Here is a 16329-nt window from a genome sequence, read left to right on the forward strand (position 1 = left end):
GACCACCATCCATTGTGCTGAGTGCCTGCATGCAGGGCAGCATACTCAGCTTTATGGATGAAATTTGCCAGATCCTCAAATACTTTTGCTCATGAGCATATTTAAAAATCAGAGAAGGTGATGACCCTTTTAAAATAAAAATGGAATTGCTGGCAGGAAGGGAAGGTACAACTCTGTGTTCTTTACATTTAAAGAAGGTTATAAAATGTGTATTGGCTGTTTTTATAATTTATAGTGAAACTGCTGTTGCTTTTAATAAAATGAGACTTCCAGTCAGATTTTCATGATTATGAATGTGAGCATTTTGTTATACAGCTTGGATCTATCCTACAAATAACCATCTTGTAGCAGAATTCTGGCTATATACATAACTTAATGGGATTCTCTGTCAACATAATTCTTTCTGAAGTTGACTCTTGGTTGAATACTTCAAGTCCTTGAATGTGACTCAAGAGCTGTGTTAGGAGGGTAACTTTCAGGATTTTTAATTTAATTTTTCTTTATTCCTTAGACTTTTAAAACTTCCTGTAATTCATTATTAGATTTACCATTTCAAGTGCTTATTTAAAAGGCACCTTAGCTGCAGAAGCAAATCAATATTTACAGTGCATTAGTGCCACAGAGAATTTGAAGCCTTGTGATTAGAGTTCATTGCTGTTTTATCCACTCTTCAAAGAAACCACAGACTTCAAACAGTATCAGCCATCATCCTGGAATCGGTGACATTGCATCGGTCCCATGCGTACTTTATCTTGTGGTTTAATTATTAAGTTCCTTTCCTTTGATTTTCCTTTTAATATTTCAAAGTATATCCTCTTCAAATCTATAAATTCTAGTCAAATTCTGTAAACTAGAGGATTGTAATCAACAATATATTGGTTAAAAAAATCTATTCAATATATTCTTTTATGTTACTGTTTTAATGGAGAGTGAAGAGAACTGAAGAGAATGCAGGAGATGTTTCTGGCTTGTGGTTAACATAGTGTGAACAAGATTTAGTTCTTAGATTAAGACCCATTGACCATTGCCAAGCAGAATGTGTTAGAGCCAGCTCTGTGTGCCTGTCCCCTTCCAGTAATAAAAAAAATAATGCCATGTGTTTAAATGTCTTGTTAACTTGGGAAATACATAGATGCAACACACACAATTTTTTTGTCTTCTATAATTCACTTTATTGCAAAGTTTGCTTTGTAAAACAAATTACTTCTTACATATGGAACCATCTCCATAAGAATAGACTAGAAGAGATCATTTGTATCTTCATATTTACTGAATACCCTTTTAAAAAAAATTTGATGAAATGTTCAGTAAACATCTGAAAATATCTTAATAGCTAAACTTATTGAAATTAAACTAGTCATTCTAAAGGTGGCTCATCTGTGAGTAGATTTTGTAGAGAAGCTTCTCATGTTAATGTTCTCTCTAGAGCATATTAATATTTGGGAATTCCATTTTATAATTGACTACCTGCATTTTTGAAGAGTCTGTGAGATCACCATTGTGCAAATTGTCAGGTTTTCACTACAAAGAAAAAGCTAAGGCATCAATAATGGCTTGCTCCTCTCCAGAAATGCTGGCTTGATTTCCTTTCTTTGTTGGCAGTTTGGCTTCTCTTCTTACAGAAGTTCACCCAAGTGAACTTTTGTTTTGTCAAGCAATTTGAAGAAGAAGTGTAAAAATACAAGAACATTTTGCTATCACCACACTTATATATAGACGTACAAGCATAAGGAGCAAGTGAACTCATGTTTGAAAATTGTAATTCTCTGTTGTGGGGTGGGTAGTGAAGGCAAACATGGTAATGTGCACGGGCTGCAGCTTGGAACAAATATAGATTGGTATTTTTCTTAAGTGGTACTCCATACTGCAGAGCCCCCTTTGGCTCAGGCTGATCTAATAAAGGAGAAAGGGTTCTGGGGGCTGCACCAGCAGCACGGGCACCGCTGGGAAGGGGTCACTTCATCCTGTGTGCGGGGACACTGGCTGGGGCTGCAGCTGAGCCAGCTCTGCTCAGAGATCTCCTGTGGTTTGACAGGGCACTGTTTGTGGGTTTGTCATCCAGGGGAAAGGAGATGCTGTGCCTTCAGCTGCTTCATGAGAGCTGAAGTAGTTGAAAACAAGGCAAGGCAATCAAAGAAACACCCTCTATTAGTCTATGAGTATATACTGAGAAATCAAATTCTTAGTAGACTTAACTCTGCCCATTAATGCTTTCCTTCATAATTAGTAATCTTTCATGAAATATTCCTTTACTTAATTCTAGTTCCTTTATGCACTTACGTTTATATCTATAAATAAGTGTATATATATTTAGAAAAGAAAGTGTTTTGTTTGCTGAAAATTACCTTTTGTTATGAAAATTAAAAATAAAAAAATGAAAGCAAAGGGAAATAGTACAGCAGTTGTGGGGAAAAAAACATTAATTCTTTGTTATTCTTGTTTACCAGAATGGACATAACATAGATTTGGTCATGTAACACTTGTTTGTATCTCAGCAGCAGGGGTCCTTGTGGATTAAAAAAACTCACATGTTTTCATTGTGTGGCAAGACCTAGTGTATTTTTCAGTGTATTCACAATGCCCTGCAAAATAGGATTCTTTAATATTATTAAATGTAACATTAAAATGAAGCTATTGTCGAGATTGAGACAAGTCATTTAACAAACAACTCCTGTCACTGTGTTTTCATGTTAGTATTGCCAAACATGCACCCTCAGTTTCCTAGGGAACTGTTTCATCGAAGCATCAAAACCTAGTCTTGGTTTTTATTCTCAGTTGTTGCCCATTGTGCCTTTCCCACTGACTCAAATGCTTAGGTGCCATTGCTTTCACCTCTTTCCTTTGCACTTTGCATTCAGAGTTCTCAGTGCTGCAATAAAGAGAAATAAAACTGATAAATCACAGCCTCTCTGTTCTCATGCTGAGTGGGAGAGTACTAAGAGGTCACAAATTCAGGCAGTGAAACTTCTGTTTGGTCAAGGAGAGGATAGATGTGTGGGTATTTGCTGTAGGATAATAAATGAAATTGGAAAAAATTAAGTTGTATTTCAAAAGAAACTAACTTTAATGTGCCATTAAAGTTTCCAGAATGGATGTGACCTCTACATATATTAAGAAAACCAAATCTCTTTCCAATCAGTCTACCTTCCTGCTGCATCATTTTTTACTAATGAAATATTTTTCTCCTGTCAGTCATGCCAGCTGGAAGGCTGAGGGAATCAGGGTTAATCAGCACAGATCTTGTTTGAGCTGTCAGGAAGAGGCAAAGGAAGAATGCAGAGTAGAAAACAGTCTCTTCCATAAGTTTTGAGGGGGAAATGCAGGGTATATTTTAGAAGGTCAGGAGGCTGCCTTGGCTGGCCTGCAGTCCTGGCAGTAGGGTGGGGGACACATCGTCCAAGTCCACCCCTTACCTTGCCTTGCCACCAGGCTTTGCCTGCTTGCTCTTTAAAATACCTGCATGTCACCTTAACCTCCTGGTTGTTCAAGTTCATGTTGCATCTTTTTATTTTGCATGACACCCAACAGCTAACTTTGTTCTTGGAAAGCCACTGAGCTGTGCTTGGTTCAAAGGGGTTGTTTTGCCTTCATTTTCTCCTTGTGCAGCCAAGCAGCAAGGCTGTGGTTTTGAGGGAACAGACCTTGTCCTTGAGCAGCTATGCTGAGGTCAATAACTCCTTATTCTGTGAAACCACATTTGGTCACAGCCACCCTTCCAGAGCTTGAAAAAATATTTTTCCTTTGTCAGAAACACTTTAAATCTAGTCAATGTTTATTTACTGTCTGTTTTATTCTTCAGATATGCCTCTCCATGTCCGACGTAGTAGTGACCCTGCACTGATTGGCCTCTCAACCTCCGTGAGTGACACAAATTTTCCTTCTGAAGAGCCTTCTCGGAAAAACCCTACCAGGTGGTCCACAACAGCGGGATTCCTCAAGCAGAACACCCCTGGCATGCCCAGCACTCATGAAAGAAAGGTATATTTCTCTCTCCCACTTTAGTAAATAAATGACAAATGTGCATGAATCTTGATTTGTTTTCTGTTTCTCTCATCTGCTCCTGGTTTAAACTTGTGTTTTCTGACATTGTCCACCAAACCTCATCAGCAGCAGTGAAGTGTTTGAGTCACACGTGTCCTGCCCTTGCCAGACTCTGGGTTATAACCACAGTAAGGACTCTAAAAACTTGATTTTTTTTGTCCTTAGCTGTAGTTGAATCTATGATTACTCACTATTCTGCAAAGTTTTTATTTTTCGACTTTTTCTTAATGCTGGTAGGCCATGTCTGTAATAATTTTTACTGATTAGAAGGTCAGTGAATAATCTGCATGCCCACAGCTGGTCTGGTTTCTCTTGCTAACACAGCATTGCTAATTTGTACTTTCTGAGGCTCTAGTGAAGTAATACAAAACACAAATTGCAAATGATTTCTCTCCTTGATAAGAGTTTTAAAAATAAACCAGTGAAATGTGGTGTATTTTTTCTTCATTTTTTCAATATGATTTCAGTATCTCTACACGAATTGCATTATTTGCTAAAGAAGTCAGCAACAACCACTCTTCTCAGTGCAATATTAAGAAAAATTGGAAGAATCATGTCCCTTTCTACAGATCCCACATTGCCCATAATTGTGATGGTAACTTGCAGAAACTCAAAAGGAAAAACTCAAAAGGAAAAAAAATGTGTATTTTCTAATAGAAATGAGTAATTTTAAAAGAATGTTGCACTTTTGGTTGCCATTCTGACTACACAGGACAAAGTCCTCTTGGAAAATATGCAGCTTATTATAGCTTTTATTTTTTCCCCTCATTCCTGTTAACTGTATGTAGTATAAATGCAAACTAAGTCACAGCAGTAGGGATTCACACACCCCAAATAAAGAAGCCTTTATACACTGCTAATGAACCAAACTATTTTCAGTGGGCCATTGGTAATTTCAAAAGAATCTATGAAAGCTCAGTGCTCATAGGCATTGAGGTCCCTGTTCATGCAGAGGTGTCAGTTTAACTTGGTATTATCGTTATGTTTCTGATCAGGATTGATCAGGATTTCAGGCAGAAAATAGTATGTTTTCTGTCACTTGTACTGGTGTGGCACAGAAGTGTGTGCCCTTTTGTAAATATGTGTTTTATACTACTCTGGTTCAGAGAAGAAAAATGATAATCTAATCCATTTGAAGTATTAACATTTTCAGTTAATTTTTGTGAAATGATAATGAGATGACACTTTGTTACTCCACAAGCATAGATATGAAGGGCTATACACAGCATAATCAGATTTCTTTGAGTGTCTGAAGTTAGCAGAAATTGGAGAGAATTGAACAGTAGCTAATCTTTCACACTAGTCTCATCATTAGTTGTTCAGCATGTACTTACTCTTGATTTTTATGAAAATATTTCATGTCTATTGGAGCACAGTGACCAAACTGGAAAGGAATGCATATGATCTCATGTAGGGATGGGAAGCAAAGCACCAAAGAACATTAAACCAAGAAGATTAGAAAGAAATGAAGTTAAATTAGTTAGTACAATAGATGCTGATAAATTCTTTTATCATTTTTGAGCATTCTGTATATTGATCATTTGAATAGAGCAGATCACTATTTTTAATAGGTGAGTTACAGTAAACACGTGGAATAAAATAATTGCTTATGTGTTGTATATTATGAATTAATCCTGAGTTGATTTATGCTAGACTAATATTTTTTCTGTTTTCAATGTCTTAATTTCTTCATGCGAGTCACGATTTTGTAGCCAATACTTTTTTTCTTAGGAATGGGCATTAAAAATTCTCATTTCCTTTCACAGTATTAGCAACAATTTCATTTGAATTATTATTCTAAATGGTGGCATTTTTGAACTCCCTGTCACCAATCTCTTACCAAAGTACTAACAATGAATTTTTACAAATGTATTTGTGTTATTTGAGCTATAACAAGTCCTTGGTACTTTTCTTATGTCAGGTTGTTTTCTTCAGCTACTCGGCGAACAAAGAGATGGCTGTGCTTTGTTCCAGACTGTTTCATTGATTATATATGACACAGACATTTTGAGAAAAGCAATGAGAACAGTCTTAATTTTCTGCTCAGCGCATTGGGCTTGAGCACCCATATATCTTTTGTGAGTGGTTGGCACTATGTAATGTTTTCACTGCAGTTCTCTTTCTTGACAGCACAAGAACATATGTTCTTGGGCTGAGATTTGCAGCACAGTTGTAGATTAGCAACTTTGCCCCAGCAGTATCTTGCAGAAACATGAAAAGGGTTTCTGGGAGGGTTGCCAAAAGCTTCATCCACCTACTGACTCCAAGAAGTGACATTACTTTCAGCCCGTCACCTCTAAAGAGAAATAATTGACAGGTAGAAACCCTGTCCAATTTTTGGAGGAATTAGCACAGGGGAAGCTGCATGTGTCTGGCAGAAGGGATTTATTTCTCAGGGACAAGCGAGAGAGGACATCTTATTGGTGTTTGTTTCATTTTGGGTATGAAGAATTTGGAATGGCAGGAAAACGGGCAGATGCCCAAGCTGAGATGAAATGAAGGGGTGAGAGTGCTGCCGTGCACAGAAGGCTGTGAGGAGCCAGGACATATGCCAGTAGTTCTGGGCAAACAAAAAGGGAAAAGGCTGCTGGGGAAGAGTGAAAATATGGGCTGGTTGAAGGATCCTACTGTTGTAACTATAGTGCTGCCTGTAGCTACTGGGATAAATGGAATGTGACACCAGGATCTCCTGTGTCCGTCCCTAAGAAGAGGATGACCAGAGACAAGAGTATGCTTTGGAGGAGCCTGAGTTGGTCTTGCAAAGATTTGGATGTGTGTTGAACTTGAGATGCATTTCTGTTACAATAAGTAGGATGTTGTGATATGAAATCCATGCCCTAAAACTGAGCGTGCATTCTCATCCAATTTTCAAATTATCTCTTGTAAAGAAATCTCTTTTTATTATCAGGATAAATAATACATTATTCTGTATCCTTAGAATTGGAATCTCACATAATTTCTGCTTTCTATGTTTTTCACCTGTAAGAGCAACTGGTAACGAGGTGGTCTTTGTTCCAAGGTACTCATGTATTTGTGGAATTATTGATTATTTGCAAGTTATTGTAGTGCTGTTAACTGTACTTAGCTAGGTAATTTCTGACCTAGTCCCATGCATGGTTTCAACCAAATGAATAGGTCTTCCCATCTGTGAAATTGTCACAAAATTGGCTCCTGATCTCCTATAGTTGGTAAATGTGCTTCTTGGGATTTATTTTTTTTTTAATTGAATGTTAAAACCATTTTCAGATGCTTTTGTGTGTGTAAGAGAGACATGTTTGTACTACCTAATGACTCATAGCTTGACTTAATCCTGGCTCTTGCTTTCTTGAGCCATTCTAATGCAAAAAGAAGAAATCTCTAAATAGAAATCTCTTCTCAGAGGTGTGGAGTAATACCTGGTTTGCAAGGTGTAATTTTGTTTGAATTGTATTGAACTGTACAGGTGAACAGATTGTACACAGCTGAAGCATATCATATGTGATTTTTGCCACTTCAGTGACATATTTTTTGATATTGTTGTTTTATGAATAATTGTTGATTTGAATCACATTCTTAATAATTCAATACCAAAGCGTATTGGCTCAACTAGCTGTCCTTAATAGATGTGAGCTGCATTAATGAAAATCATGTTGCTTTCCCCATAGATATTGTGTTACAGTATTGGAAGAGTGTAAATGCAACAACCAGTTGCATCTTATAATGACTTTGAATTAATTATCCCATATATTTTCAGTGTGGCTTTTTTAAATTTACAATTCCATTTGTAGTGAGGAACAGCTTATCATTATAAATTAGTTACCTGCCTTGATCTGCTACTCTGAAAGACTGAAGGCTTATCTAGTTAACCTGCCTTGCTTAATGCACGGATACACTGTGGATAACAGGCTCATGACAAACTTCCCACTGTGACTTTTCTGATTTTGATTCATATGTTGCCCTGTCAGAGATAACAACATGGTTACAGCAGAAAGAATTGAAAATGTAGGTTAAAAAGGAGAGCTCAAGAGGGAGAAAAATGTTTGTGCATGGGCTTCAGTGCCTCTGGCTGTTGGGTTCACCCACCTGCAGCAAAGCAAATGGCACACAATGTACTCTGTGGGGTGGATCAGCAACAGCAAGCCCGTAACTCAGTGTACTTGGCACATCATTTTGTAATTGCTTTTTTCCTTTGCTTTTTATCTTTGCTGTTTAGTCAACAGCCACATTTTTTGCTTATTTGTTGTTTAATATATTTGTCCATATATGTATTTTGAGGTGGAATATCACTGTGCCTTATAGGAATAATAATTTTTTCTAGGATATGCTTTCTTCTTACTTGGAAACATAATTTTTTTTGGGCTCTACAAACCACAGAGAAATAATTTGAAATTTCATGTGAGTGCTCTAAGTCTCATCTAGCATCAATGACCTTACCTGCAAAACAGTTTGTGTCTCCCACATGTCCTAATGCAGGTAGTTTTGCTGTTCCTGTGGGTTGAGACTGATGAGTACAAATTTTCAGATTGACGGGTTTTAGGGTTTGTAAATGGAATGAAAAATTATTTCTCCAATGGAATGTGTTTAGATAGGAGAAAAGCATGTATGCATATTTTGAAAAGCTTCAACAACAATGGTATTTCAGTTTCAAAATCAAATTTAAAGCAAAAATTAGTTTCATTTACCTTGAAGTCCTTTTAAACACAGCTTGGTGACAAGTGTTTTGTCACTGTCACGAAAGACATGGTATTTCAATAGCATTTAAGTATAATTCAGAGAATTGAAGAGCCCTGTATTAAAACTGTATATTGGCATAATTTTGTAGCCAGGAAGCCTAAATGGCAGAGATAAATCTATTAAATTAACTGAGGAAGGTTGTGGACTAAAAGACTGGGCATCATTCTGGGAGCCTGAGACCAAAGTGTTGCTGATTTTTTTTGGGAGCCTAGTGTCTGGTTTTGGCTCCTTCAGAAGGGAGGTACTGTGTATCTGGTGAGCAGTGTTGGTAATGTGTTGTAATACAGATTAATCTGCTAAGGAGCAGTTCAGGATATCTGCAAAGAGTCTGGCATCTCTGTCATAAGAGGCTTTAAGCCCCCACATGATGGATACAGCTTTCTGCTTTTAACCTAAAAATGCAATGTTTTAAACAGAAGTTCTGAGAGATTCAGTAGCTGTGACTACTTCTTCATCCTGGTGTATTTGAGCAGGTTTTTTTCCTTTTCAATGAGTTGGTCATGAGTTTTTTAATTTCAGATATGGTTTTGCACAGACTGAGAGGAAGGGAGAATGAGCATGGGCTGTCAACAGGTGATGAAATAAAGTGTTTTAATATGTAAATTGTTACAGAAGAGATATTAATGGAAAGTCAAGAAAACAGAAGTTATATGCATCAGTTTTCTTCCTTTGTGATAGTAACATGTTGCTTGGTGATTAAGCAGTTTAGAGGAATTGTACCCAAAGAGAGTGCAGTATGACATCAAAATAGTATGTGTTGTTTTTGTCCTGGGTAGTGTATAAAATTCATGACTTTCACAGCAGCACAGTTCAGCTGAGGTTGGACAGGCTCTCTCTGGAGATTGTTGAGGTCAGCCTGCCTGGTCAAAGCAGGGGCAGCTAGGGCAGGTTACTCAGGTCTGGGTCCAACCAGGTTTTGAAAATACACATCTCCAAGGATGGAGCCTGCACCACCTTTCTGGGCAACCTCTTCCAATATTCGATCATTCTCAGAATAAGAAAGTTGTTTTCTTATGTTTTCATGGAATAATTTGTTTTTCTTCATGTGCCCTCTGCCTCAGGTGCTTTCTTGAATTCTATGAAGAATTGTCTGTCTTCAGTACAGTAGCTGGTGATATTTTAATGCAAACTCTATGAAAGAGCTCAAAATTCCTGACTTTCTAAATGTGAAAACAAATAGAATATTTCTTATCATCACCAATAGACACAAAGTGAAAAAATCCTTGCCTAGTGCACAGAGGTAACAGCCAGTGTGCATCATTTGATGCTATGCTTTTCCATTAGCTGAGGGCTGTGCACCTGGGCAGGATTCAGCTGTTGGCATTCAAAAGTCAGTCATGACCACATGTTAAGCAGGGAAAAAGCCAACAGCGAAATTAATAAATCCAAAGTGAAGGTGTAATTTTCTCCATCTCCTTTGTTGTTTTGCCTCCTTTTGCTCCAAGTCATCCATTTGTGGATGCCCATCTGTCACATCTCCTCTCTGCCCCTCTAAAGATATCTGTGGAAGGTTTGAGATCTGGTGATTTTTTTCTGCTTCTGTTCTCAGGCTGAGCAAGTCTGTTAAACACATTGCCTTTGTTTTGCATCAGCAATGTAGGAGGAGTGTGTACTTGTGCCCAGTGCTGTGCTATCCCATGTCTCACTCCGAGTGATGGGTGAGCAGTGTCTGGGTGAGCAATGTCTGCTCCATGGCTGCGGGACTCGGTGCTGCATCACGAGCTGGGAGTGCCAAGGAGGGTCAGGGTGAGCGAGTCTCTTACTCATGATAAAGGAGTGGTGGAGTGTGCACAGGTTGTTTGTCTTTCCACTTCAGTAAATGCAGTGTACAGCACCTCTCTGAGAGGCACTGAAAGCTATACTGAAAACAGAAAGCTCTCAAGTACTTTGTAAATTCCCATGTTTGTTTGTCTCTATTCATTTTAATTTTTTATGTTTTTGCAGCTCTCCCTTGGTTTGAGGTTGAAAGACTGGTCCTCAAAGAGTAGGTTGATAAAAGATTGAGTAAGTTTAAAAAAAACCCCAACAGTTAGATATTCAGGTTTAGTGGATTTTTTTATTTCCAAAGATTAGAAGCACATATATTTTTCTTGGTAATAGCTAGATCTGTGTTTTGACCTGCTTTCATCTATTTAGTTGTAACCTACAACCATGCAACCATATACACTTGTCATTCAAGAGCTTTTGCAGATTAAAATATGAATTGCTTTCTGATTATTAAGTTTCTGTATTGGTGCAAAGCACATTTGGATTTTGGCTGAATGTGTAGCTAGCAAGAAAAAGAAGGTTGCAGGCTGTGCTACCCAACAGTGTTCAGACATGAACCTACAAGTTTTAAACAGCGAATATTTCATTACACTTTGCTGAATTTGTTGCATTTTTAAATTCACTTATCTCATCTAGCAATGAATAAAGACAAGACAACCAAGCAGTATTAGAATAAAATTCATTCATATATTGAACTAATTAGTGCAAAAGAGTAGTAAGGCTGGGGAGGAAATGTTAGGCTTTAGTTAGTGGGGAAAATCAGCTCCAGTAAATACAGGAATTCCTAGTAACCTTTTGCAGTTACTTCTGTTATGGCTGATTCTGAGGCTGTCACTTAGCCTGGTTTTTTTCCCAGCCTGATGAGATGATCACTGTGTGCTACCATCCAGTTTTATTGTCTCTTTATAAATGAGCTCTTCAGCTCTTGTGTACAGATGTCCAGCTAAAGAGCATTGCCTGCTGAGCATGTGAAGTAAATGAAACGTGGACAAAAGCTAAAACAATAAGTGAAGAAAGAAGGGAAGCTGTTCAGTGTGAGGAAGAGCAGTGGGACTGCAAGGAGCCGAGGTGTGTGTGCTGCTGTAAACTCAGATAAAAGAGAAACACTGCTACAAGCCCCTGGCCTGGTTCCTCTCTGGGCCTTTCTCCACAGACCGTGGGAGGAGTTCTGGCCGAGGTCTGAAGTGAATGGACAAGTTGGATGAGATGATGGATGCTTTTCTGGGAGCCCAGTGGAGTTGCTGGTCCATATCATTCCATATGGAGGAGGCAGGGGTGTGTGGGTGCCACCAGGGAGGTGTGACTGGTTGGGTGTGTGCGAAGGTACCGTGGGTTTGGAACATTGCCTTGGTGCTTCTGACCTTAAAAACCTGCTCTTCTCCATGCTGCCCAGTGTAATGAAAAAGGGGAAAACCAGTTCCATTAGCTGGAGAAGACAGACTGGCTACGTCATGTCCCAGCTTCCTTTCTTCATTTCAGAACATCAGATGCAAGTTTCTAAACATACAGACAGCCACTTGCAGTGTTTCAGTGGTATGGCCAACTAAAAGCATCTACTCGACATTTAAAAGGCTGCTGCTGGTGGTTTATACAATATTCTATATTTCATTATCTAAATATAACATCGTCATGAAGTTTCCTATATCCCCTTATTTCCTTTTTTCTTAGCTTCTCAAATATATTTAATATTGCCATTCTATTAGTTAAATCCTATTTTCAGAGTCTGCTTTGAAATTAATTAATTAGCAGCATTTTTTTCCTTCCTTAATTTCTTGGCTCTCCCAAGGAATCAAATGCATCATATCAACACTTAACATAAACAAACAACTTTACAAATTATATTTTCTCTAAATCCAAATTGGCATAAAACATACAAATTTGGATACAAAAGCAAATATCTGCTGAAAATGGCAGGACTGGTGAAAATGTGCATAATTATATTAGTGCATTTAAACGAATACCCATATAGATTTATGTCTAGTTGGAAATACATAAAAAACTCTTTAGATGCCTTTAAAGTGGCACAGGAAAAGATAATATTACTTGAATGAAAAATAGAAGGGGAAATGGTTTTCTAAGTATAATGTGTAGAGGAATCAAAACTGTAGCTTCATGACACTTTAACTTAACCGGTTCATTTATTTTTCTCTAAAATGGAACCATGGAAAGCCATGTCTTTACAGTTACAGTTTCTGAATTATAATTACTGAATATAAATTGCTATATGTTATTTGAGTTGTTTTGCATTATCCCTTGTGGGGTTTTATTAGGAGATTAGTAAGTGAAGAGTGAAAGGAAGAAGCAGCTTTTTTCCTGTCCCTCCATCTGAGAAATAACAGTGCACACTGTCTGGAAACTTCTGGCTTTGCATGTGAACATGAAGAGGTCATGATATTGTTCATTTTTGTGTTGTAAATAACAGAGATCAACAGAATGTTTTGGATGGGCAGTATCATGTTTTTTAATTTACTCTTATTTTAGCCCATAATCTTTGACACTGAATGTTTACATATAATACCACTTGCACAGCGAACTGTCGGATTATCATGGCCTATAGTTACTGATTTTTTTTAAGGTCAGGCCTTGCTTATCAGCCAAAGGGTACCATGGAATATATAAATTGGAGTACCACAACTTTGGAAATTTCTGCAAGTAAGGTGATAGAACATAAGCAGAACACTGCTTTTCAATTGCTTTTGTCCTTGTTGACATCTGATGAGCTCTTCTAGAAGCATAATACATTAATTCCTTTCATGGAGCTATATAGAGGGTCATTTCTGAGACAGGTCTTTCTGAAAATATCCAAATAAATATGGAGTGGTCATTCTTCTCATCTATTTTCACCATAGACAGGGCATACAAGTTCTTTATTATATTTGTATCTTTTACAAATCAGTTTTTACCAGTTGGAAAGGACCCATGTTCTGGGTCAGAGCTGATAGAAGGGATGAAGTTGTGGTAATTCTTTAATGTGGGAGTCCTCTTTTACATCGCTCCTTGGAGAGTGGTCTCAGGTCAAAGGTTTCTGATATTGGATGACTGTAACTGATTCCTTCTTCTCTACCTAAATGGCTGGGCTGTATCTGCATTATTGCAGCTTCTGGGGTCATGTTCTTCAGTATACATCAGGAAAACCTTGGAAAACTGAACCTACTGGGAATAAAAGGAAGCTCACCCAAGCAGTAGTGTCAGTTTCCTAAGATACATGGATTGTTATAGGAGGTGGTACAATTAGTTTGGAGGTAAATTACTGACATTTGGGAGAAATTGTTGTTACAAGATGCTGTGTTAATAGAGAGAACAGTTCCAAATCTGACATCTGTGTAAGTAGGGATTTTTTAAAAATGGACTTTCTGTTCATGCAATGCATCTTTTGAGTTAATCAATTTTATATACGTAATGTATTTTTCATGTAAAATAGACATTACTTGTGCTGCCTTCTTTGTTCTTTTTTTTTTTTAGATATGGGGATGTGTTTGGTCTTATCCCATATTTCTCTAAAATCCAGTTAAAAAGCAGCCGCAAAACCTCATCCAAATGAAAAACTACAGGAATCTATTTGCTAGACCATCAGACAGCATGGAAAATAGATCTGTGTGTATATTATTTCATTTATAAACAGATGTTTTCATCAGACACAGTTACTTATATAAACTGTGTGAATGTTTTGGTAATTAATTACAGCTTTTAGCATCCTGTCTGAGAGAGACAACAAATTGTTCAGGGTCTAACATGGTCATAGTAGAGCATTAAAAGAAAGAACAACCTTTATAACCTGTATAGTGATTCAACAATAATTGCCCTTATAGACATGAATTTGCCCAGAGTCTTTTAGGAGGGATTACAACCTTGAAAGACTAAACAAAGTATTTTTCTTCATCTCTCATCACAAATCCTGTCTCAGTCTGAGGCCATCACAAAGAACTAGAGCCACATGAACAAGCAGCCTTTTCCAAAGTGCATAGCATACAAGGAAAAAGACTGGATATCAAAAAATGATCAGTGAAAAAGAATGATCTCTCTTAGTGACTGTCCTAAAGGACACATGGGCTATTTGCTGTAGAAATATTTTAAGTGAAAACTTGGTTTGCTTTTTTGAATTGTCTTTCAGAGAATTACTTTGAAGAGGTCTTCAGTGTATTTTACTCCTGTGGTGATACTGTCTAGTGGAGTTTTGCTTCAAATAAGCAACCAAAATGTGCCACACTTTAGCCATTCAGGAGGTGAAACAAAGAGAAAACCCAATTTTTTCACTATTTGGAAAGTAGCAAATGATTTAACAGATGTGGAACTGTCACCACACTGGGTGGAGAAGGTTCTGGTTTGGGTGTGATGCTGGGAGTTTGCAGAGGTACAACTGCAAGTTAAAATCATGAGTTTGTGCAATGACAGCTAGTAATTGAAGTACACAGACCATTCTAATGCATAATTTTGTCTACAAGAGTCTTTGATGAGACTGTTGTTACGTATTGCAAATCATCTGAAATTAACAGTATAGCAGAATTGCTGCATTTTTCCTGTCCCCTTTCACCCATCCTCCAGCAAAACCCCACAGAGACCCCATGCTGAACTAAATCTTAAAGTGTTAGATTATGTGTCCTCATTAAAATTACTCCAAAATGCTGCAGTTAAGTGTAGTGGTGGTATTATGACTTGGCAGTTTTAGTATTTTATTGATCAATTTCCATTTAAAACATGATAAAGCTGGCATGGCCCGTAGTCCCCAGAGATGTTCAGGAAAGAACCTTATTTTTAAAAAATTAGGGCATTTAATTGTAACTGATGATGCATATCAACCCTGGTCCCAGGATGGCTTACAGCTGCATTTCCAGAAGAAATGGGAATTCCCTGGGTGACCCTGATGGCTTCTGTACCATGAAATCTTCTGCTTTATGGTATAGTAGCTAAAAGTGACATGCACCTTTTTCAGCTGGATGTTGGGAGCATGTGTGCTGAAGCTAGATCATGCTGAAGACAAGTACAGCTTTCTGGATTAGCAATTGAATATTTTACACAAAAAAATCCCCAAACAATATATATTTATATTGTTTTAAATAGCAGCATCACAGCTGGCTCAGTAAATCCCAATGTCTAAGCTGCAGCAGTGTTTTTCACATGTACCTCTGTAGTTTGTTAGCACAGCTATCTTTGAATTAGCTCTGGCAGTAATGGAAACCCCTGCAAATATGGGGTTACAGGTAGCCAGAACTTTAAGGCTGTGTGGTGTAGATATCTGTGAGAAGGATGGTGTGGGGCAGTGCTGAGTGCTGATCCCTCTGCTCCTCCTCTAGCTTGGTGCTTGTCCCAGTGCTGTCACTCCTGGGGTGCAGGGACAGCTGTTTGCCAGAAAGCAGTGACAGAGAAAGGAGTGAAGGGCTTGTCTGTGGCTGGTGGATCTTCTCTTATTTCACTATTTGGCTAACATCAACATGAATGTGTGTGTGATTGCAGCACTGGTATTTTATTCCAATCTGATAATGGCACTATTTTGAGCCTTTGAAGAAAGGTGAGAGGTGAAAGTGCTGAGAAACAAAGAGTTACAGAAACCACATCTCTCTACCATTCCAGCTTTGTTTTCTGCTGTCACAAAAAATTGCTGAGTGACTTGGATGTCTTCTGTGTAAAATGAGCTGATTTAAGTCTTAGCTGGAGAAAGGCAATCTTCTACAGAAGTGGGCTACAAGCAGAAATATTTTGGTAGGTGGGGTGAATGCATTCTTCTGTCGGCACAGATAATATTAGGTGTAAACTCTTGGCAAAATTCTTGACATTAGTATAGATACACAAGACAGAGGCCTAATTTAACTC

General features: G+C 37.9%; 1 protein-coding gene across 20 annotated transcripts in view; it reads left to right on the top strand.

Moving 5' to 3' along the window:
- The window catches only part of PARD3 (par-3 family cell polarity regulator), a 442797-nt gene that overhangs the window by 171744 nt on the left and 254724 nt on the right, over nt 1-16329 (top strand). For all 20 annotated transcript variants that reach the window (XM_030264342.4, XM_030264359.4, XM_072925341.1 and 17 more), the window contains one exon: nt 3800-3978. In XM_030264342.4, the coding sequence (XP_030120202.3) occupies nt 3800-3978 (179 nt within the window). The remainder of the gene's footprint in view (nt 1-3799; nt 3979-16329) is intronic.

The sequence above is a fragment of the Taeniopygia guttata genome, chromosome 2 (assembly GCF_048771995.1).
Source record: "Taeniopygia guttata chromosome 2, bTaeGut7.mat, whole genome shotgun sequence".
NCBI lineage: Eukaryota > Metazoa > Chordata > Aves > Passeriformes > Estrildidae > Taeniopygia > Taeniopygia guttata.